General features: G+C 37.2%; 1 protein-coding gene and 1 long non-coding RNA gene across 6 annotated transcripts in view; both read right to left on the reverse strand.

The window, feature by feature from the left end:
- The window catches only part of NOVA1 (NOVA alternative splicing regulator 1), a 151,380-nt gene that overhangs the window by 31,566 nt on the left and 95,620 nt on the right, over nt 1-24,194 (reverse strand). For all 5 annotated transcript variants that reach the window (XM_083616111.1, XM_083616107.1, XM_083616109.1 and 2 more), the window contains exon 3: nt 16,010-16,176. In XM_083616111.1, the coding sequence (XP_083472237.1) occupies nt 16,010-16,176 (167 nt within the window). The remainder of the gene's footprint in view (nt 1-16,009; nt 16,177-24,194) is intronic.
- Nucleotides 8,397-16,011, reverse strand: LOC310767007. Its single transcript, XR_014550573.1, has 2 exons — nt 12,562-16,011; nt 8,397-12,452 (listed from the first exon to the last, which is right to left on the reverse strand). It is a non-coding gene; the product is annotated as an uncharacterized lncRNA (long non-coding RNA).

The raw sequence follows: 24,194 nt of genomic DNA on the forward strand, positions 1-24,194 counted from the left end.
AGGAAATTCAACAGCTTCTAAAAATAGCTTAGTTAATTTCTTAACAGCTATTATAGTCATGAATGCTTTGCTAATTTTCTCTCTTCATATGGTTTTAAAACTATTCATTCTATAGACAGAACAACGAACTGATTCTGCATTGAAGGAGGAACAAACTGAGGACAAACTCAGCTAGTTGTTCCAGTATATAAATTAGGTAATAGCCAGGGCTTTTTGTCAGCCAGAACTCAATTCTGACACCTCTCAGGTGGGTGCCATTGCCATTATAAGAGAACAAGGGAGGCATTCATGATGAGCACCTCTGGCACCTCTTTTTCTAGAAAAATAGCACAGGTAATAGAATATAGGAAGACCAGGGCTTGATACCTACATATTTTCCAGAAGCACTGCTGCTTGTGCCACATCTTATATTCATGTATTTGATTTCATTGCACACCAACTTACAATAGACCTTCCAGCTAATTTTCTTGTGCTTTCATTATTAGAGGATATAATCTAGATAGAAAGCCTTAAGTTCAAACACTTCAAACCTCTTCTCTTTTCGTCTTGATACTTAATCAAACTAAGGAAACTAGATGGCTCTGTCATGAATGCTATTAATTACTCCACTTTCATGTAGGTACTTATAAAACGATTGTATTACACTAACTTCACAGGGACAGATATGCCAAGGAACCTATAATTCCTTTGGTCACTTTTTGATTTATCTTAAGTGTTAGATTTTTCTTATAGAAAATAGCATTGTCACAACAATCTTGAGAAAAAAATCTGTATATAATAGTTTCTTTCTATAATAGGTAGTAATTTTAGCTATTCATGGCCGTAATTGTTGAAAGAGAGGGAAACAAGTGTTCTTGCAAGATTACTGTTCTCCAGGGAATGCAGTCTCCAGCAAGACGAAACAGGAGCTGCAGTGCCTATTAAAAGTCTTTATCCACAATTTATGAGAAGAGGTAGAAGAAGGCTATAGCCATGGCTGGGCGCAAAATTCAAACTCTGAACACTAATGGTCAAAGATGTGCAATATTTTAATAAACATTCACGTGTACTTTAGATACCTTGTATCTAAAGTACGTATTTAGATACCTTGTATCTAAAGTACGTATATTTTAGATACCTTATTGTCACAAATACATACGGAAACTATGACAATGTCATGGAAACTATGACAATGTCAGAGTAACCCTATATAAAATGATTTCATTGATGGCTATGTTATATTAAAAAGCAAAAACACCAATTGAAAATATAAATGCTGCTTGTTGAAGAACTACACATAGTAGTATGACTAAAATTTCAGTTGGTGATACTTCTACTGGTGAAAGAGTTAGCAAATCAAAAGCTTGCACTGAACAGCAAGAATTAGCCTAAAAAACACTGACTACATATATATTTAGCATGTCAACATTCTCAATACCGACTAGCTTGAGTAGGTTCTTTTTCTGCAGTTGGTGACATATTTTCACAAAATAATAAGCAAGAACATTTAAAAAATCATTTGTAAATGTAGTCAGGAAAATTGCCATATATTCCCTCTATTTTTGTCTGTCATTAAAAATATGTACAACTTCTTTCATCATCAAAATGAAATGAAATCTTAATGATAGCAGAGCAGACACAACAACACTTGAGTAAAGCATATATCATGGATACATCAAGCTTGGATACATCAAACAATACTTATCAAAATAATTGGGATAAATAATTAATACAAAACATCCAAGGTGTATTGAAATGGATTCGGCAACATATTCCTCAACAATGCATACAAATTTAGAAGGAAGTTTTTATGAACTAATATTCCATTGCACCAGCACAGCTGAGATGTTTATATATTGACATAGTGATTATTTGTTGGAGATGTGGATCATGGAATGCAGATATGCTTCACATTTTTTGGTCATGTTTTAAAAGAATGTTAGTTTAGAATATTATAATTAATGAGATTAAACTCATAAGAGGTTATGATCTACTGGTAAAACTATTAGTAATATCACATGTTAAGGAACTGGTGATTAACGGTTGCTCACACAACAATTTTGGAAAGTTGTTTTTTTGCCTGCCCATCTGTTCGCTATGAATTAGAACACCCAATATATCTTAACCCAATTTTGTGTGATGGATCTTGAGATTGAAGAGCACAGTCTGGTCTATGTTTCAATACCATCAAATGCCGCTTTGAATCAAGTTGTCAGACCGAACCTCTCAAAACTGCACTGATTTGGACACCTCTGAAGGTATCGTAACTGTCATGCCAACACAGGAGAAATCCTCTTCAGAGGTGGATGTGTTATTCCCGAAAGCACACATTATAGAGGAGCATGCTGTGTCAACAAACAGTGAAACAGAGCAGAGGTATTCAGGGTCTTCGGGGATCACGATACCCCACTCTTCTCCGTAAGATACAGAGGGTACCAGCACAGAGCCCAGGGGAGTGGCAATGCCTAAAGGTGCAGTCTCCTCATGAGCAGGTGAGATTCCTTAGACAATCCAAATGGCCTGCAGCTCATTGTTAAAAGCCTTCAGTTCCTGATCAGAGTACTGGATCAATACCCTTGTATAAGTCTTCTGATATGCCTTAGCTAGCAAATGGGATCAAACCTAGGACTGCTTCCAGACCGGACCTCTTGTGTTGCCTGTATGCTTTGTCCTTGGACTGTGATTATATCTTTCTTTTTGGATTGCCCCTGTGAATGGACTTGGCACTACTGAATTTGGTGTCAGCTGAAGCAGGAGAATCATCAAATTTTGCATGATGGTTCCTGAGATTGAGAACCATCTGTCTGGCAATAGCATCCAGCTACAGCCAACCAAGATCATGGAGTGAAACTTTTAAAACTGACTGATTTTAACCAAATTTGGCAGGATTGTATATTATTGTTTATCCAGCAACATTAGAATTTTTTTTAAATTAAGAAACTAAAAATATATATTTTGCATTTATAAATCTCAGGATTTTGGTGTTTCTTAGAAATCCTGAGCAATGCGTGGTACTCTATAGTACAATGGAGGAAAATATTTATTCCTATGCTAGAAGACAGGATAGTAAGATTGTGGGAATTAGCTCATAAGGTAAATTTGATTAATATTGTGGGGGAAGGTAGGCAACTTGACAATTAAAACAGAATAGGCTTATTGTGTACTGGAATAATTAGGTAAAATTATTCAGCCATATAGATCACTGGAAATAATTTTGAAGATGACAAGGATATGTTTATATATTTTTTGTAATACAATTTGTATATAATAGAGTTCTGCACTGGATGCAGTTAAATTAAGAAATGACCCAGATTTACAAATAGGGGAATCTGTGCACAGCCCTAATGCAGCTCAAAGTCTAGCAGGTGGGGCTGGCCCGGGAGAGGGAATTATCTGTGGCAGCCCCTAAGTTATGAAAGGCATGCATCTTTACGCTGGCTTTTGATACTTGAGGTGAATAAAGTGACTCACCCTATTTCTGTGATTGTAAGTTGTTTTAAATATTGTGTTTCAATGTTGTAACCCACCCTGGGATCTTAAGGAGAAGGGCAGGTTATTGTTAATACTAATAATACTAATACTAATAAATTAATGACAATGTTTCAACAAACTATAGATTAAACCAGGCTTCCTCAACCTCAGCCCTCTGGATGTTTTGGGACTACAACTCCCATGATCCCTAGCTAGCAGGACCAGTGGTCAGGTATGATGGGAATTGTAGTCTCAAAACATCTGGAGGGCCGAGGTTGAGGAAGCCTGGATTAAACAAACACTTCCCCTCTCACCTTTTGGTTAATCTGTAATTTGTTGAGACACTGTTCTTATACAAAAACTGTAATATTTGTTCTATTTCATTTTTTAAAAATCTAAAAAATACTGTGCCTGTTAAATAACTGTTTATGATATAATGAAAATATCAGAGATGGTGGAAGAAGAAAACAGTGTAACTGCTCTTTAAAATGACATGAATCAATAAACCTGAAAATATATGTACACTCTTTCTGAAGGATAAATTCAAAGATAAAAATGATCTTTTTTAAAAATGATCAAATTGCATCCTCATACACAAACAGCTAATCTCAAGAAGTTCTTATACCCAAAGAATAGACTCAAAACTATGTGTGACTCAAAGGAAGCCAGCAGATTGAGATTAAAATAACATGAAAACATCATACTGTTGATGAAAGACCCCCTCTCTCATATATATGTTGCATTTTATATTATATAATAATATAATAGACTTCTTACCCATAATACATTTTAAATGAAAGAAAGCTGTTACTGCAATATACATTTATGACATTACAAAGTGTAAAATATGCATTGTGCGATAAATGCTTGTCTATCCCTACTTGGCAACAAATTTTTAACAGGTCTCTATTTTTGTTTTTTAATTTTCTGAATTGGTACACCGCCCATCATCCGTAGATCTCAGGGTAGTTCACAACATAATACAAGATAAAAACACTTATATGTAAGCTGAGACATAGGAAAACTGTTGCCAATACTTAATAAATTTAGGAAAGAAAAACATGTGTATATAACACACACACACACACACACACACACACACACACAAACACAACCTACCTACCTAAAAAAAACAAGACATTAGCAGTTCATCAAATCCAGCTGCTGCCTCACTGAGGAGTCTTCAACACACCCTAAACAAACTAATGTCGACTGAAGGGTTCAATTCACATTTACATTCCAAACCCTAGAAAACCTGATGGTCACAAAGCTTTACAAATGTACTGATCCCATTAGAGAGCACTGAATCTGATTCCTTCCAAATATTTGGGCAAATGGATCTGCAAGGATGAATGCCAGCAAGAACTATATCTATAGTTGGTAAAAACATCCAAAAGATAGTATATTTCTAAGAAAACGAAGTAGATGCTGGATGTATTATGGAGACAGTCATAAAGATGTTGAGTGGCAGTATGTTGCCTTAAAAGAATTAAGTTTCAAGGGAAACAAGCTTGGCAGATCATCAAATCCTATAGCTTGGAGCCTGCTCTTCAGTTCAACCAAGTTCATGGAGTGAAACTTTTAAAACTGGCTGATTTTAACCAAATTTGGCAGGATTGTATATTATTGTTTATCCAGCAACATTAGAATTTTTTTTTAAATTAAGAAACTAAAAATATATATTTTGCATTTATAAATCTCAGGATTTTGGTGTTTCTTAGAAATCCTGAGCAATGCGTGGTACTCTATAGTACAATGGAGGAAAATATTTATTCCTATGCTAGAAGACAGGATAGTAAGATTGTGGGAATTAGCTCATAAGGTAAATTTGATTAATATTGTGGGGGAAGGTAGGCAACTTGACAATTAAAACAGAATAGGCTTATTGTGTACTGGAATAATTAGGTAAAATTATTCAGCCATATAGATCACTGGAAATAATTTTGAAGATGACAAGGATATGTTTATATATTTTTTGTAATACAATTTGTATATAATAGAGTTCTGCACTGGATGCAGTTAAATTAAGAAATGACCCAGATTTACAAATAGGGGAATCTGTGCACAGCCCTAATACAGCTCAAAGACTAGCAGGTGGGGCTGGCCCGGGAGAGGGAATTATCTGTGGCAGCCCCTAAGTTATGAAAGGCATGCATCTTTACGCTGGCTTTTGATACTTGAGGTGAATAAAGTGACTCACCCTATTTCTGTGATTGTAAGTTGTTTTAAATATTGTGTTTCAATGTTGTAACCCACCCTGGGATCTTAAGGAGAAGGGCAGGTTATTGTTAATACTAATAATACTAATGCTAATAAATTAATGACAATGTTTCAACAAACTATAGATTAAACCAGGCTTCCTCAACCTCAGCCCTCTGGATGTTTTGGGACTACAACTCCCATGATCCCTAGCTAGCAGGACCAGTGGTCAGGTATGATGGGAATTGTAGTCTCAAAACATCTGGAGGGCCGAGGTTGAGGAAGCCTGGATTAAACAAACACTTCCCCTCTCACCTTTTGGTTAATCTGTAATTTGTTGAGACACTGTTCTTATACAAAAACTGTAATATTTGTTCTATTTCATTTTTTAAAAATCTAAAAAAATACTGTGCCTGTTAAATAACTGTTTATGATATAATGAAAATATCAGAGATGGTGGAAGAAGAAAACAGTGTAACTGCTCTTTAAAATGACATGAATCAATAAACCTGAAAATATATGTACACTCTTTCTGAAGGATAAATTCAAAGATAAAAATGATCTTTTTTAAAAATGATCAAATTGCATCCTCATACACAAACAGCTAATCTCAAGAAGTTCTTATACCCAAAGAATAGACTCAAAACTATGTGTGACTCAAAGGAAGCCAGCAGATTGAGATTAAAATAACATGAAAACATCATACTGTTGATGAAAGACCCCCTCTCTCATATATATGTTGCATTTTATATTATATAATAATATAATAGACTTCTTACCCATAATACATTTTAAATGAAAGAAAGCTGTTACTGCAATATACATTTATGACATTACAAAGTGTAAAATATGCATTGTGCGATAAATGCTTGTCTATCCCTACTTGGCAACAAATTTTTAACAGGTCTCTATTTTTGTTTTTTAATTTTCTGAATTGGTACACCACCCATCATCCGTAGATCTCAGGGTAGTTCACAACATAATACAAGATAAAAACACTTATATGTAAGCTGAGACATAGGAAAACTGTTGCCAATACTTAATAAATTTAGGAAAGAAAAACATGTGTATATAACACACACACACACACACACACACACACACACACACACAACCTACCTACCTAAAAAAACCAAGACATTAGCAGTTCATCAAATCCAGCTGCTGCCTCACTGAGGAGTCTTCAACACACCCTAAACAAACTAATGTCGACTGAAGGGTTCAATTCACATTTACATTCCAAACCCTAGAAAACCTGATGATCACAAAGCTTTACAAATGTACTGATCCCATTAGAGAGCACTGAATCTGATTCCTTCCAAATATTTGGGCAAATGGATCTGCAAGGATGAATGCCAGCAAGAACTATATCTATAGTTGGTAAAAACATCCAAAAGATAGTATATTTCTAAGAAAACGAAGTAGATGCTGGATGTATTATGGAGACAGTCATAAAGATGTTGAGTGGCAGTATGTTGCCTTAAAAGAATTAAGTTTCAAGGGAAACAAGCTTGGCAGATCATCAAATCCTATAGCTTGGAGCCTGCTCTTCAGTTCGATAGAGGGCATAGGCTCATCTTGACAAATAAGCCCTCTTGTCATCAGCTCTTAGCTTTTGCTTGCTTGGCAGCTAGAAGCATACAAAATGGAAGGGTGGTGCCACACTAGGTGTTTTGTGTGGAATTGCCATGCTTTTTACGGAGCTTTCACATAAGGCCATCAGCCAACCATGATGTATTGGTGATCGTATTATAGCACACATTTAGTATAATCTTTGTGGTGGGAGCCATTGTATTACTCAAGCTTTAATCAATGTTTTGTTAGTGCTAAAATGCTTTTTCAGCTACATTAAAAAGAAACACCTTTCCAATCATCACCATATTAGCAAGGTGGTTGAGAAAGTGCTTAGAAGGATTGTAAAAAGATCTGTTTTTAAAATGCATTCTAACAGTATAACACTCTTCAGCAAAGTGGTATGTAAATTTTTAAAAAGCCGTGAGCTTCTCTCTGGGAACCTGAATATTTGTGTTAAGGCAATATTTTGGTTTAGTGGTACACGTAAACTGAGCCAGCGTTTCATGCTCTGAACTGAAGAGTGGCTGCTTCTCACTTGACAGATCATGTTGGCTGGAGTGAAAGAAACCTGTTAATGACCAAAACATGTTCTTGTGACATCTAATCATCATTGCTTTGTAAGAAGATCTTACTTAGAACAAAGCTATCATTCATGTGTGGGAGTGTACGTAGTCACTAAAAAAAGATTTATTTTCTTCAAATTCATAAATGAGTGCTTGCTGCTTAAATTTTTTTTTTGTTATATGAATGGAAATTCTGTTTTATCTGTATGATGTGCTGTACTTCATAAATATCATAGTTTTAGGCATATTAAAGAAAGCTGGAAGCAATTCAGTAAGTTTGAATTACTATATACAGAGAAAAAAACTTTTAAAAAATTAGTCTTTTGCATTAGGCAAATGGTTGCATTTAAAAATTATTAGACTTCTCGTAATGAGATGTACAAAGTGATTAGAAATCATAAGATTAATTCACTTTAAAGAATTTCCATTTATTAACACTGAAGTATTCATACTATCAGTGCAGCTTTCCAGTAATTATTAGCTGCCTTCAAGCAAGGCTACAGTAAAGAACTTATCAGCATTTTCTATGATCTCATTTTTGAAGCTACAAAAACTTGGTAGCTGAATATTCTTTGCTAAATATTCTCACGGCTGAACTATTTTTTCCCCTTTTGTTGTTCTCCAGACTTTAGTTCTTCCTGCACAAGAAAAGGGTTTGTATATTCAGAAAGGTTTTTCTTTGAAGGTGACTCTGAAACTACAACCAATCCAGAATGTGACAGCTAAATTGGTGACTGGGAGTGGCCTCTGGGACCATATAACACTGGTCATAAAGGATCTACACTGGCTCCTACTATGTTTCTGAACACAAGTGTTGGCACTGACCTTTAAAGAGCTAAATGATCTCGGCCCAGTATACCTGAAGGAGCATCTCCACCTCCATTGTTCAGCCCGGACACTGAGTTCCAGCTCCGAGTGTCTTCTGGCGGTTCCCTCACTGTGAGAAGTGAAGTTACAGGGAACCAGGCAGAGGGCCTTCTTGACAGTGATGCCCACCCTGTGGAACGCCCTCCCATCAGATGTCAAGGAGATAAATAACTATGCAACTTTTAAATGACATCTGTAGGCAGCCCAGTATAGGAAAGATTTTAATGTTTGATGGTTTTATTATACTTTTATATTTGTTGGAAACTGCCAAGAGTTGCTGGGGCAACCCAGTCAGATGGGCAGGGTACAAATAATAAATTTATTGTTGTTATTATTAGTTTTCCACCTACAATATAATATTGATAGTAAAACACAGTATTTTAAAATTAGGCACCAGATACTATTTCAAAAACCACTTGAGTATGTAAGCCAGGGGTCACTAACCTCTGCCTCTTCAGATGATGTTAGACTGAAACTCAGCCAGCATGGCCAGTGGTCAGGAATGGCAGGAGTTGCCATACGGGTTAGTCATCCCTTAATTAAGAGCTGGAAACTTTATGTCACCCCCTCTTGTCTCACAGCAACAGATACACTGTACCTTACTTTCAACAAGAGAATTTGTGATAACTGATCAGTGGCTGTAGTTTACTGAGCTTTCTAGCAGACCATCTTTCTGGGGTGATTTCAGATGGTGACTAACATTATGTCTGAATCTACCTCAAGTAAATCTCAAAATGGAAAACTAAAAGAGCAGTAGTCAAATAATACATTATTCATGCTCTGGGGAACTAATGCATATTTGTTACATAATATTACAATCACTTGTAGTAGTTTACGCTGGGCTACTGTAACTTCTTCCATGCCTTAACGCTAACTTTCTATAATGCACTGTTAAAATATATTGTAATTAACAAAAAATACAGGGCACTTTTTATCACCTGACAGAACAGCCATTTTAGCTAGCATAAGTTACAGACAATCTATGAGCTGTAAACTTCTTTACTGTCCTTTTTCTGGTAGTGATGAATGTCTGATCAAATACTGTGTGTGAAGTTAGTTCACAATCCAGACTCATGAATTATTAAACTGGTTAAATTCTTAAACTGTGATAACTCCTCTCCAACTATCACTTTTCTATCACTTTTCCAACGTACTATTCTAGGCAGCTGGAACAAAACAGAGGACTTTGTCAGATTCAGGATTTAGTTCAGCTGAGACTGCTTTCATACTAGTTCTTAAAAGCTTGGAATGGGGTGCGCTAAGATTCATGCCCTGTGTCCTTCCAGGCCTGAAAAGTCATTTAGAGATTTTGACTGATGCCTGACATGGAACTTTCAGTAGGATTCTATCTCCCCAAAGCCTTGCATGCTCTGCCCCTATGCCTGCGATACTATTGAAAGAAATGAAAGCAACCACTGTTCCTTCCACAAGAAAACCTAGAGGCTAAATGAAATGGAATTGAGATATTTTGGATCTCCGGGCATGAATGTAATCACTACATTCCAGGCAGAGAACAGTACCATGATGCTTTTAGATAAATGGGCAATTTTCAGAAGTGTTTTAAATTCTTCTGCACTGGTTTTGAGATAGTGAATCTGAACTATTACATTTGCAAATGTGTATTTACTGCTTTTTCTCTACTCTGAAACTAATATATATAATTAGTGTTGAATTTCTAAGGCTGCTTTCATATTTTAATCATTTGCACTACAGTAAAAACTGTTAAGGCAAAAAGGTCTGTCTTGAGATATTATACTCCCTATATCAGCTCAGAAACAAGAGTCCCAATTTCTATCTTATAAATATCACGACTGTAAAACAAACCTGGAATGTTAAGTAAATTTGCTAATGGCTTTTGAACTATTGAAAATGATAAACAGCTACAGGGGCGGGGGAGATAATGAAATGCTGCCTAACAGACATTAGGGCAATCCCCTCCTGAACCACACACAAACATGAAGTTACCTCTTACAGAAGGTTGCTGCTATCTTATGTCAAGGAATTATGACATGATGTCTTTCAAATATTCTTGTTATGCTATTCTTAATAATAGGAGAAGTGCAAACATGCCTTCCTTGGGTGGCTGCGAAAAACCTGGAAAATTAAGAGCCCTGCAGAATCCATCCAAATGTCTGTCTAATCTATCATCCTGTTTCCCACTGTGTCCAGATGCCCCTGAGCAGCCTGTAAGCAGGACACGAGGGCAATGGTCTACTTCCATTATTAATTCTCAGCAACTGATATTCAGAGGTATCCTTCCTCTAATCTGGAAATTGGCATATAACCATCACGACTGACAACCTTATCGTTCATGGATTTGTCAAATCTGCTTTTAAAACCACCTAAACTTGTGTTCATCACATCTTGTGATAGCGGTTTCCATAAGTTAAAAATGTGTTACGTGAAGAACGTTTTGTAGTTCCAACTTCGTAGGTTCTAGTATTATGAAAGAGGAAGAAAAACATAAATTGACCCACTTTCTACACACCGTGAATAATTTTTCTAAATTTAAACACCCACAAATATTATAACTTTTGCAATCTATAGAACACACGGGCCAAATTCAAATTTCAAACTCTTAATTCCAATCAGTCTCTTTTGTGAAGAGAAATTGTTATAAAGAAGGGCAGCTGATATTGCATCCCCCCATAATTAACACAAATAACAGTTACAAATCTGATGATGATCTTGTGTAGCTATTTTTCTTCATAGTCTGAAATGTTAGAGATTATTGCACAAAATAAGGATACTAGCAGTCATTTATATTTAATTTTTTATTTTTATAAGAACATTTATAAACCGTCAACTCATTTAAAAAAAGCCATGGTGGTGTACAATAAAATTATCAAAACATCAGGAAATGCAGAACAAATAACCAACACTGAATTAAATAAATTTTCTAAAAATGTTTGGCGAAACAAAAACATTTTCAGCCAGTGATGAAATATCAAAATTGTAGGTGCCGGTCTGATTTCACTATGAACAAAGTTCCAAAGTATTGGTGCCACTACGTTAAAAGCCATAGCTCATGTAAAATCTAAACAAATGTTAGATAACCGGGTGACAATTAGGAGGGCTTCTTCAGATGATTGTAGTGATCTGGACTATGTGTAAGGGACAAAGCAGTCCTTCAGTCTTTTAGGGCTTTAGATACTAACAGTAATACCTTGAACTCAGTTTTGTAATGTACTGGTAGCCACTGAAGAGCTTTCAGCACCAATGTAATATGCTGATGTGGAGCTGTTCTGACAAAACCAGGTTTCAGTATTCTACACTAGCCAGAATTTTGAAACCAACCTCAATGCCCTATGTAGAACACATTACAATAGTCTTGTCTAGAGGTTTACCATAGTGGCTATGCTGCCCCTGGCCAGAAAAAGCCATAGCTGGCCAACCAGCTGAAGAAACAAAAAAGCACTCTGATGGCAAACATGTCTCCAGGGACAGTGCTGAATCTAAGGGTACTTCCAAGCTATGCACCTGTTCCTTCATGGAGAGTAAAGCCCTGTCAAGAATAGGCAACCTGCCAATTTCTTGAACTTGGAAACTGATTACCTATGGGGTCTTCCATTTTACCAGGATTCAACTTCAGTTTACTGGCCATTATCTAGCTCATCACTGACTCCAGATGATGGCCTATAACATGCACGGCCTTGCCAGATTCAGATGTTACAGAGAAGTACAGCTGGGTATCATCAGCATACTGGTGACACCTTACTCCAAAACACCTAATGACTGCTCCCAACAGCTTCAAATAGATATTTAAAAGCTACCCTAAAGGACACCACAGTGCAAACACTAGGGGACCAACAGACAGCCACTCAAAATCACTCTTTGTGAATGGTTCTGTAGGCAGGAACAGAATCACTGAAACATAGTGTCACCAATTCCCATCCCATAGAGCCACTCCAAGATACCATAGTCAATGATATCAAATGTAAAAGCAACAGGGTGACATTACCTACCCCCGTCCCTCTTTGGATATACAGTAGGTCATCTAGCAGGACATCCAAGGATGATTCAGCCCTGAAACTAGATCTGAATCCAAATTGAAATAGGTCAAGATAATTGTTCCCAACCAAAGAATGAGTACTTTTGCTGGTATTACTCTCTTGATAACCCTACCCAAAAAAGGAGTATTGGCAAAATGGCCAATAACTGATCTAGGTGATCAGACCTAATGCAACTATTTAAAAGTCAAACTTTATTAATAGAGGTATAATTAACAGAATTAGTAGCATGTAACTAAAATGCAAGACCCAATAAGATGGTTTCAATTTTTTAATACAGATTTATAAATCATATTATTCAAATAATTTAGAGAAAGACAGCTGCTTAATATTAATTTGCCTAACATTTTTAAACACTATATTTAATTTGGAACTAGGATGATCATATATATAAATAATAATTGTGCTCTTAACCTTCAGTAAGTACATGAGACCAAATGTACCTTGACAGTGCTGTGGAAAAATTAATAAAACTTTGTTTTAATAGTCTACAACTCTATGCTTCAGGTATTCTTCACTTATCATGGAGTATGAATTGCCATGTGATGTTTCAGGGACTTGCCTCTTAAATCTAATCCAGAGGGTGGTAAATCTATGTTTTTATTCTTAAAACTTTTGGGGCCAATAGGGTACCTATAGGTGTTACCCTATCGAGCAATACCTAGTGTTGTAAGCTTTTAGGAATCAAAGTGATTTCACTTAATACTGCTATTTAGATATTGGTCATGTTGCTACAATTCATATGGAGCAATTCAAACTCCTCCCGGGCTGGTGGGGCTTTAAAGCACCAAGGCCACTGCCACATGGACAGCCCTACCATGTATAGTGGCTGGAGCTTAAGGAGGGGGGGCAGACAGTGATCTGGTCTCAACAGATTCTGGGCCAGCTCAAACCCCTCCTTCAGCACATCCCCAAAGGCTAGCAGGGCTGGCTGAGGAACACCTCTGCCAAAAGCAACCCCAGTCTGTTGCAAGAAAGGTTTGGATTGCTCTGCATGACCAGAAACTTTTATTTCAATTTCTTGAAAGGAAAGAACATAAATATGATCTTGTGCCTATTTTCCTAACAGTTTCAAGAGCATCCTTAATATCACTAAGAACAGGTTTAGGGGTCAGTAGTGCAGGTATACGAGCTCTTTTTGCACAAACTGGATATTTAAAAAACTTTTTTTTCTAGTTAGAACCTTCCTTTTGACCCAGAAAAACTACTTTTTCATCCTAGTTATTTGCAGAGTTGATGTTGAACAATACTTGCTGATTTTGCTTTTGGGTTATTTTGACCACAACTGAATCTGTAAATGTTTGCAAGCAACCTACACTCTCACCTTGGCAGGTGTCCCTTCAACCAGGCCTGTGGCTGATTAGCATTCGATGGCCTTTTTGTTTTATTATGTATTTATGTTCTCATTTTATATTTTTATGTTATGAACCGCCCTGTGATCTTTGGATGAAGGGTGGTATACAAATTTAATCAATCAATTAATTAATTAAATTTAGGTGATCCTCTTTAGTCTGCAGGAAGGTATCAACAACACATTTTGCAAAGGGTTGCCTTCAGGAGCCTTCAGGTTACCTTTTGGTGCCAGGCTTTACTTCCCCATGCTTTTTAATGAATTAATAGTTTTTCAAAACATCTTGCTTTTACTTTATTTGTAGTTATTTCTTGATTTTGTAAATGGCCCTGTAAGTTGCCATGGTACCAAAATATACTAAATAAATAAGTATCTGTGAGCTTGATTAGACTATTATTGTAAAACTTGTAGATCTTGCATACTTTATATTGTGGACCATGATCCTGAACACTCTTTGCAACTACAGTTTTAGTGAAAAGGGGATGTTCTCAGAAAATGTATAATTTATCTCCTTGCACGTAGTATGATGCTTAATACTATTCCACAGTCTTTCTCAGGGTACGTTTGATCCCGAAACTGGATTTGTAATATACATTTTTTATCAACTAAGAGTTAAAGATTAAAATGATTATTATTTTTTGTGAAGCAGGCAGTTTATATATGAACATGTTAACTTTATACATATCTGGAAGCTTTTGAAACAGATATAACAGTTTTCTCACACTCTCTTAAGTTCTTACCAGTTTCTGCTTTGACCTTTGAGCAAAGCACAAAAAACATTATTTGAGCAAGGCACAAAAAGAACAGAGAATATATTTTAAATATCTTCATTTATTCATTTAGAGGCATGCTAAAAGCAAAAACACTGACCAATTATGTCCCCTTTTAAAATATGAATCATAGCTTTAAATAGTTTTAGAGTATAAATTTTGATGTGTGCACCCACTGCTTAGTTCATTGACAAATGTCTGACCATTTTATAGAAATATTGTGCTATCTAGCCATACATCTTAACTAATGTGCAAAGTAACATGGGTATTGCAAGAGTTCTGCTTTCATTTAACCACCACCTCTCTTGCTTTTAAAGCTGCACTTCCTTCCTGAATTTACATCACTTTTTGGCCCTGCTTAACTAATCAATAATGCATTCCATACATTACTATATGAGGAATCTCATGTAAAGTTGCACGGAAGCATCTGTGAACTGGGGTACTAATCCAATACCAAAATTAGAAGCTGAATAGAAACATATCTAGTTCTCTCCTGAAGCCACACATACAGAACTATCATTAGATTAACCCAGAACCAAATGAGAGGATGGGCATTGAAGAAGCAATCAATCCTGGAAATGCAATGAGTCTATGAGGGTCTCTGTCAGTAGCCATTCAGACCTCAACATCTTATGCCTCCCTGCAGCATTCTGGCTACTCTTCAGGTATCCTGTGTCACCGAAGGGGAGCTTTGTCCCAGTTTGAAAACTACTAATTCACCACTGAAGATGCAAACAAATTAGCAAACAAAATTTGCTTTGATCTAGCTAAACTCACTTCTTGGAAAACTTACTTTAATTTGAGGGCAATATAGGAAGAAAGATAGGGTATTATCTTTTAAGAAATAAAATGGCCAAGAATATTGTCTAGCAAGCTTCAAAGACAGCACAATTGTCCAAAATAAGATTGTGTAAGATTTGTTTTCACAGTGGTTGATCTGGTGGGAAATTCTTGAAATTAAAATATGACATTATCATCCAGACATGAAAGTTCTAGAGACCATCCTGTTGATGATACCAAAGTCATGATGGGGAATAGCAGCCTTAAAACTGGGCATTTCCCATATGAAAAGGAAGACTCAGCAGTTAGCTAGAAGTGATAAAAAGCTTTTGACATAATTACATGATGTATTGCATATGAATGCCTTACTTGTTAATCTCTTAGGGCTTCTTTGAAAGAAATTTTATATAAAAGCAGTGTATTCCTTTCTCAACCAAAACTCACTTGTTTGATGCGGTCCGGATTGACGGTTGTCTGAGGCTGCAGAATGCTAACTGGTTCTGTCTTGGCCACATTTTGAGGCATTTCTCGAATCTTTTCAGCAATGAAGCCATGAACTGCATTTAATGCTTCCACTGTTCCCTGGATCAAACACACCCGCTCTGTCGTACCTTCAGAAACAAATAAAGCACATTTTTTGTTGTTTTGTTTTTTTAAAAATATTAGCTCTGTTCATAAATTGATTAAACTGGAGCCATTTGGCTTCACTAACTTGTGTAGAGTAGCCAATTCATAAAATCGAAAGATAATACTATAATATAATGGCTAGGAACAAGATAGTCCCATGCACACATACAAAGTGTGCCCTTGTACCAAGGGTCGGTAGTGAATAATTCTTCATTTTGGACACAGCCCCTCAAACCTCATGAGATGCTGCTCCAAAAAGCCACTGACCTAATCTGGAGAGACTTTTTAGTGGGCATGGTGATAGCGTGTGGAACATTGTACATGGCACTTTGGATCCCAGTAAATATTTTAAATGGATTTCTTCCTTATAATACACTGAATTTGTTAAATCTTTGTTCAGCCCTTGCTCCAAAAGGGTGGCATTTTAGCCCCATAACCCTCTTGTGGTGTGGGTTAGAGAGAAACTAGCCAATCCTCATAGCTAAGCAGGTAGCTGAGCTAAGGTTTCATACATTCATACCTAATGCTTCAGAGAGTAATATACTAAATCAGTATTTACGCTGCTCAGTAACAGTCACACATGCAAAATGTGTGTATCTATTTTCACATATAGTCTCTCAACATTTCCTGATACAGCAGTTCCAGTAAGTTTTCGATTTGTAACCCCACCTCACGCCTTGCTCCCTTTCAGATTTTTTGAGGAATATAAAGGAAAGTATTTCTATAGATGGATAAATCAAAAGTACGTCAAGGCCTATAAAGCTTTTAGAGGACAAAGTAAATTACCTACAAGGTTTTATATGATCTGAAGTTCAACCATCATTTGAGACCATAAACTATGCTGACTTCCAAAGTTATATTTTTGGATTTTGAGGATACATGCAAAGCTTTTCCTTTTCTGTTTCAAACTTTTATTTTACTACAAAACCATACCTATCATGCTTCCCTTAGTGACTCAACTATCTATCTATGTAAGTGTCGTCATACAACATCCACAAAGGAAACCCAAGTCACATATTTAATGTTTAACTATTTTCTGTGGTCATATTCCTCTTGCACATATATTACACACTTGCAAATAAAGGAAATCACATACAAAAAGATGCATTTGTGCGCACTCTTCTATGGAAATGAATGGGCAAGCTATAGCATATGGGAAGCTTTGGGCATACAGTGGAGATTCCATGGCCAGAAGAAGATCCTTGGACCACGATGTCCATTTATACAAATACACAGACATGTAGCCTTGCTCATGTTAAGTAACAACATGATCTACACTGGGGATGAGGGGACAGAACACATATTAGAGATGAGAGCTTGACACCTACCTTTGATCAATGTACGTGGTTAATTTAAAATACATGATCGCATACCTAAAGAATACATGGAATCATAGAACTGTAGAGTTGGAAGAGACCACAAGGATAATCTAGTCCAACCCCCTGCAGTGCAGGAAACTTTTGCCTATCATGGGGCTCAAATCCACAACCCTGAGATGAAGAGTCTCATGCTCTACCAACTGAGCTATCCCAGCACTGCTATAATGTATCCTGGTTCTTCAAATCTGCTCTATTTATTATTTACAAGTTTATATACTGCAAAATAAACCAAGTATCCAGGTGGTAAACATAATGCACCCCCAAAACAGCATAAAAATAATTAGCAAACATCTGAACAGTGATACACAAGAACTAATAGTTGAAGACTGTGTAAAACAAATGTTTTAGACAGGCATCTGAAACAAAATATCACTAGAGCTTGCTTAATAGTAATATTAATTCTTATTTTTATCTTTAAGCCACCTTGACCCACCATAGGAAAAGGCAAGGTAATAATAATAATAATAATAATAATAATAATAATAATAATAATAGGCAGGGTGTTCCACACATTAGGTGATGATTCACTAAATGCCTTTTATCTTGGAGCAATAAGCTAAACATCATGTGACACCCTTCTATGGCGTAATATATGTTTGCTTGAAGCTTTTCCCCATTTTCAACTATTAACAAAGTACTACTTTAATATTAAAGAAACATTACCATTAGTATATGACCGAAAAAGACCAGAAGCACTGTTCATAAATTGGTAACCAATCCTATGGCATTTCAAAACTGTATTCCATGACTGTATTTAATGGATTTCTAAATACATTGTTTATTAGTAGAGTGGACTGTGGAAAGGAAAATGGTTCAGAAACCCTAAACACTAAACTATAAACATGAAAACAAACATTTGAACAATTTAGGTATTGTCGTACGCAAGCTATCCTGACTCTCCTCCTCAGACCCAGAACCTGAACCATTACCGCGATGGAGGTTTTGAAAGTTTTATTGATGGAATCAGTACAGCGCCCCAACATGGTGTTACTGCTTACAAAGTAAAGGTAAAGGTAAAGTGGGTGGCAGTGTGGTCTAAACCACTGAGCCTCTTGGGGTTGCTGTCAGAAGGTTGGTGGTTCAAATCCCTGCAACGGGGTGAGCTTCTGTTGCTCTGTCCCAGCTCCTGCCAGCCTAGCAGTTTGAAAGCATGCCAGTGCAAGTAGATAAATAGGTACCACTGCGGCAGGAAGGTAAATGGTGTTTCCTTGCACTCTGGCTTCCATCACGGTGTCCCGTTGTGCCAGAAGCTGTTTAGTCATGCTGGCCACATGACCCAGAAAGCTGTCTGTGCACAAACACCAGCTTCCTTGGCTTGAAAGGGAGATGAGCGCCGCAACCCCATAGTCACCTTTGACTGGACTTAACCATCAAGGGGTCCTTTCCCTTTCCCTTACTGCTTACAAGCAGATACAGCAGCACAAAACACTACAAGAAATGGCTGGACTTAGCTAAGATGTTGATCTAACAATTGACACGCCCCCCTGTGCTTGCCTTTTGAAGAGCAAGGTGGGCACAGCTCTTTGAGTGGGTTATGTTCTCAGACTCAGAAAGTAAATGGTACTCCTTTGTAGAGGCTAAGCATGCATGGTTTGCTTGTGCCAGCACTGCTGCCTCCATGTCCTTGGGGACAGAGTCAGAGGTGCTGTCTCACTGTCAATTTTAATTCCAGACACCTCCTCTGAAGAGGGAGGCTCTTCACTGATGGGGCACTACAGTATGTTTAAATAACTCCTGCTGTGTGTGCTGTTTGTAATTTAAAGTCAGGCGGCTATTCTCTCTAGGTCTCTGGGCCCTTCTCCTGGATTGAGTTCCTCCTGGGTTCCCAGGTTCCCAGGGTTAGCCCTCTCGAACTCATCCTCTACAGGCTTCATGACACAAGAAAAAGTGGTTATAGATGTGATATTCTGTTAAAAAAGCAAATAATTTAAAAGCATAGCACACTTAGCACACTTGTAGTGAACTGAAAGGAGAAGGAAAGGAGATCAGATAGTTCTTCTATGGATCTTGGACTGCCAATTCTAGGCCTACTCCTGATCAAAAAGTATATGGCACCTTCAGAATAGCAATAAGGCTATATACTCTCTTAACTAGTAGGCAGGCTGTCAAATGCAATATTAAATTTCATTATATAGTGTGGCAAATATCTAATTTGATATTTGATGCCACACCAACATTTGTGTGGCACTCATAATGAAAATGTAAGTGTTTTCTTTGTGTTTAACACATTGCCTATGAAGGAATGAGGAATATTAAAAAATATATGTTCTCCTTTAACCCATATAACTATGCAACTATATATATATGTGATTATATACTTTTTTAACATTTTGAAAAGTATATCCACAACTGCCTCCTTCCTTGAGCAGTAAATTAAATTATAAAATATGTTCCTACTGTTTGTTGTAAGGCACGTTAATAAATAAAAGTGTGTGAATTTCTCTGTGCTAGTTCAAGAGAAAACAGTGCTGTTGGCAAAAGATATTTGGCAGAAAGTCTGACTATTGAAATACAAATTAACTTGATACATGGATGCAATTTCCTTGCACTGTCTCTCTTTAGCTTTGCCCTTTCCAGGCTTTATTTTTTTTCGTACATGGAACTCCTGTGGTTTCTGTGTTAAGTGATCTAGTTCTAAACAAGTGCACTAGGGAGTCTTTACAAAGAAGTATTAATTGTCTACTATATGATAGGAAGCAATGTGGATTGATCAATGTGCCTAATGCAAGTGTTCTCCTCTCTTGGTCAGCAGACAAAACATTTATACAAAAACACAGATCAGTTTACACAGAAGATCTTGGAGCCTGACAGACAGCACTTAAAGAGATGAACACTATTGGAATAATGGAAAGGAGTCAGAGCCAAACAGAAATTTCATTAAGCTTGGATCCAAGTGGGCAAGTATTCTGCATACTGTGTTGTTTAGAACTTGTAGATTAGTATACTTCATATGATGTCATACAACAAATTCTGAGCTCTAGAAGAAATTATTGGACGACAAAGATAAAACTGAAAAGTAAAGTAATGCTTTTGCTACAAGCAAGATAATTTTGAAATGCAAGCACAGACAAACAGACAAAACTGGCACAGTGATGTTCAGGCAGTAACAATATTTATGAGTAGCAGATATACAGGCACTCCCTTCTTTTCCATATATATATACATATATGTATGTATGTATGTGTGTATATATATATATATATATATATATATATATAATGATAGACATGTGATGTAGACTTGTACTTGCTGATTCATGCTAATTTTCCTTCTCACAGAAGGCGGGGAGATAATTATGCAATCATGTTTTTCATATGAAAGAGTCTGTGCTCACATCACATCCTTTGTATGCTATTTGTATGGTTGAGAACATGGAGTGCACATACTCCTCCAATATGTGAAGAGTATTACTGCCCAGGTAAACAGCTAAATTAGTCCTATGTCCATTGCAAAAATAACAGCACTCAGAACTCTATCCCAAATCCCTTCCATCTATCTAGAACTACTCAGTCCGTTGAACTCCCGCTCCACCTTCTAGTTTAATTCATCATCCCTTTGTATCATCAGTGTTTTGTAAATAAAGGTTAGTAAGACTATAGATTCAGAGGTTGCTACTAACTGTACATATCTACAGAAGTGTTTCCAACCATACAATAATATTTACAGCTGCACCTGAGGACACTCTAGGAAAGGCATGATGAAACTAATTTATGAACTGTTTACAGAACTTCATTCTAAGAATGAGCATTACTACAGGCTATATTATCTGGCTAAGAGCGAAGGGAGACAACCTTATGCACACCTTAATTCATACAGTAAGATGAGATGCACTCTATCACCCTCAATCTCCATCGTGTAGGACCACAAACATAACGCTGAGGTAAAGATTATTGTTCAATTATTCCAATACATATGGAGAACTTAGTATGAAAGATACAGACAGCTTGAGGCCAGACAAAAAAAATTCAAGGTACAGTGAGACCAAAATCCAAGGCAACACAGGCAACCTCAAGTCTGCTGTCATTTCAACTTTGCTGCTTTAAACTCTGTGGAGCTCACATATATAAAACAGTGAATAAATAAAACTATTTAACATCTATCTGAAGTTATTAGGAATGATCATTAGGTGATTTGGAGCATGGTGTTATCAGTATGCTGACAGACAGCACCTTCAGTGTTACATTTCCACACACTATTATTTACTGTCATGTTGTCTTAGCTGTCCTCTGCTCATTGCTTTACTGTGAATGTAAGCAGTCTGGTGTGATTATATTGTATTGTTATTTTGCCATTGTAAACCACTTGGTATTTTTAAATTGAAAAGTGTCATATAAATCTTTAAGATAAACAAACAAACAACGTGGATTCAATCTTTGCTCCAAAAACAATAATTTTTGTCACAACTTTGCTCCTCCAGACTACTCTTTCCAGAGCTGCCTCTGGAGAATCTGCCCATCTCCACATGAAAGGACTATGCAGTGTGCTAAAATATTGTCTAAAGAAGCCCCCGCCCCTACATATACATGGGACAACATCTTTTTTGAATATATTGAAGTCAAATATTTTCTGGTCGGTGGACAGAGGTACATAGCACACAAAAAGAAAGGAGGTGAACTAATTGAACGTTTACTCCTGTGTATATCTTGAATCCTCAAAATAGATGGCACATTCTTCCACACAAGTCTTACACTTAGAAAACACTAAGATAACACTTAGATAGCATTTAGATGACACAGTATAATAATTTACAGATGAAGTTGTACACAGAGAAAACTGTCAGCTATATGATCAACTTGTGTAACAAGAAGTATATCTATTAATCAAAGTTGGTCTTTTTTTGTCAGTTTAAAAGCTTTCAGGTCTCATTAGTGTCTCAAGTAAATTGCCAAGTTATTTACTGTTTTGATCTGTTAAAAAAATAGTACTCCAAGTAACAATTAATTTATATCATATATTTTCAAAACCTTGTCAAGAATGTAAAGAGTAATGTGGTTCACATTATAAAGCTGTACTAAGCACATTAATATTTATAGACCATAATATGCAGATGCAATTTCACTTTACCCATTTGCTTTAAAGTTGGCCTTCCTTCTATCATGCAGAGTCAAAATGCATATGCAATATTCCATATGACTTTTCAATAAGATTGCAGGAATTCATAGGGTTTTTTTGTGGGTTGTTTTTTTTTTTGAGAAATACCCACCAAATGGCAGGAATATTAACTGAATAGCTGGTTCTGCTGAACCACTGCTTGCCTCATTCTTGATTTTTTGTTGATCAAGCATGACAACCTGAGAAGGCCGAAGAACATCTTCTGTGAGTGTTGGAGGACCAGCTTTATGTTTGAAGGCCTTTTACCAGATGCGGGGGGATGCCATTCCTGATACGGATGATTCCCCTAGTGGAGGCAGGCAGGGTCTTCAACTTGCAACCCAGGGAGGAGTCATCCCGTCTCTCCAGACTGACCCCACCTGCTGCAAGGGATGGTTGGGTCTTTGTGTGTCTGTCTCTCTGTGCAAACGCTTGCTTGAGTGCTTGTTTTGTGTGGCATACTTTGCTGCCTCCTTTGAATCCTCACTATGCTGTCTGGTGGAGCTTTTCTGGTTAACGTGAACCCTCCTTCAATCATGCTGAAAGGAGGTGGGGGAACCGACAGTAGCTTACTGTGACTTGTTTGCAAAGAAATTGAGGACAAAATCGCTTTCATCCATTGGGATCTTGTCACTGCTGTGGTAGCAGATGATGTTAATTCTCCTCACCCTCTCGATGACATTCCGTACCATTGACATGTTATCCTTCAGTAGCAGACTTTGTGCTCTCAAATTTTGACACTGCATGCAATGCTAAAATTCGGCGCCCCTGCCTCTCGCACTCCCTTCTACAGCATTATTGTGGTGCCCTCTGCAGTGCAGCACAGTGTGTGGCTGAACCCATTATGCTACCCTAAAACCACCTCTGTATCTTTCTGGATCAGCTGTCTGAGTTTGGGGTGGTTGGCACCACTTTGCAGTGATTAAGTCCTACTATCCATTCTTAAGGAAATCAGCACTGAGTGCTCACTGGAAGGACAGATCCTGAAGCTGAGGCTCCAATACTTTGGCCACCTCATGAGAAGACTCCCTGGAAAAGACCCTGATGTTGGGAAAGATGGAGGGCACAAGAAGGGGACGACAGAGGACGAGATGGCTGGATAGTGTTTTCGAAGCTACCAGCATGAGTTTGACCAAACTGCAGGAACAGATAGGTAGCCGTGTTGGTCTGCCATAGTCAAAACAAAAAAAAAAATTTTCTTTCCAGTAGCACCTTAAAGACCAACTAAGTTAGTTCTTGGTATGAGCTTTCGTGTGCATGCACACTTCGTCAGATACCAACTGCAGGAGGCAGTGGAAAACAGGAGTGCCTGGCGTGCTCTGGTCCATGGGGTCATGAAGATTCGGATAAGACTAAACGACTAAACAACAACAAGAAGTCCTACTTGGATGGACATTTCCAGAGGGTGATGCTTGGGGAGTGTTCTCTGGCCTCGTGAAGCCTTCCTCAGGGTTTGATTTTATCCCTTGTGCCTATGCTGTTTAATATCTATGTGAAACCGCTGAGTGGGGTTATCTGGACGTTTGGAGTAC

The sequence above is a fragment of the Podarcis filfolensis genome, assembly GCF_964270895.1.
Source record: "Podarcis filfolensis genome assembly, chromosome: 1".
NCBI lineage: Eukaryota > Metazoa > Chordata > Lepidosauria > Squamata > Lacertidae > Podarcis > Podarcis filfolensis.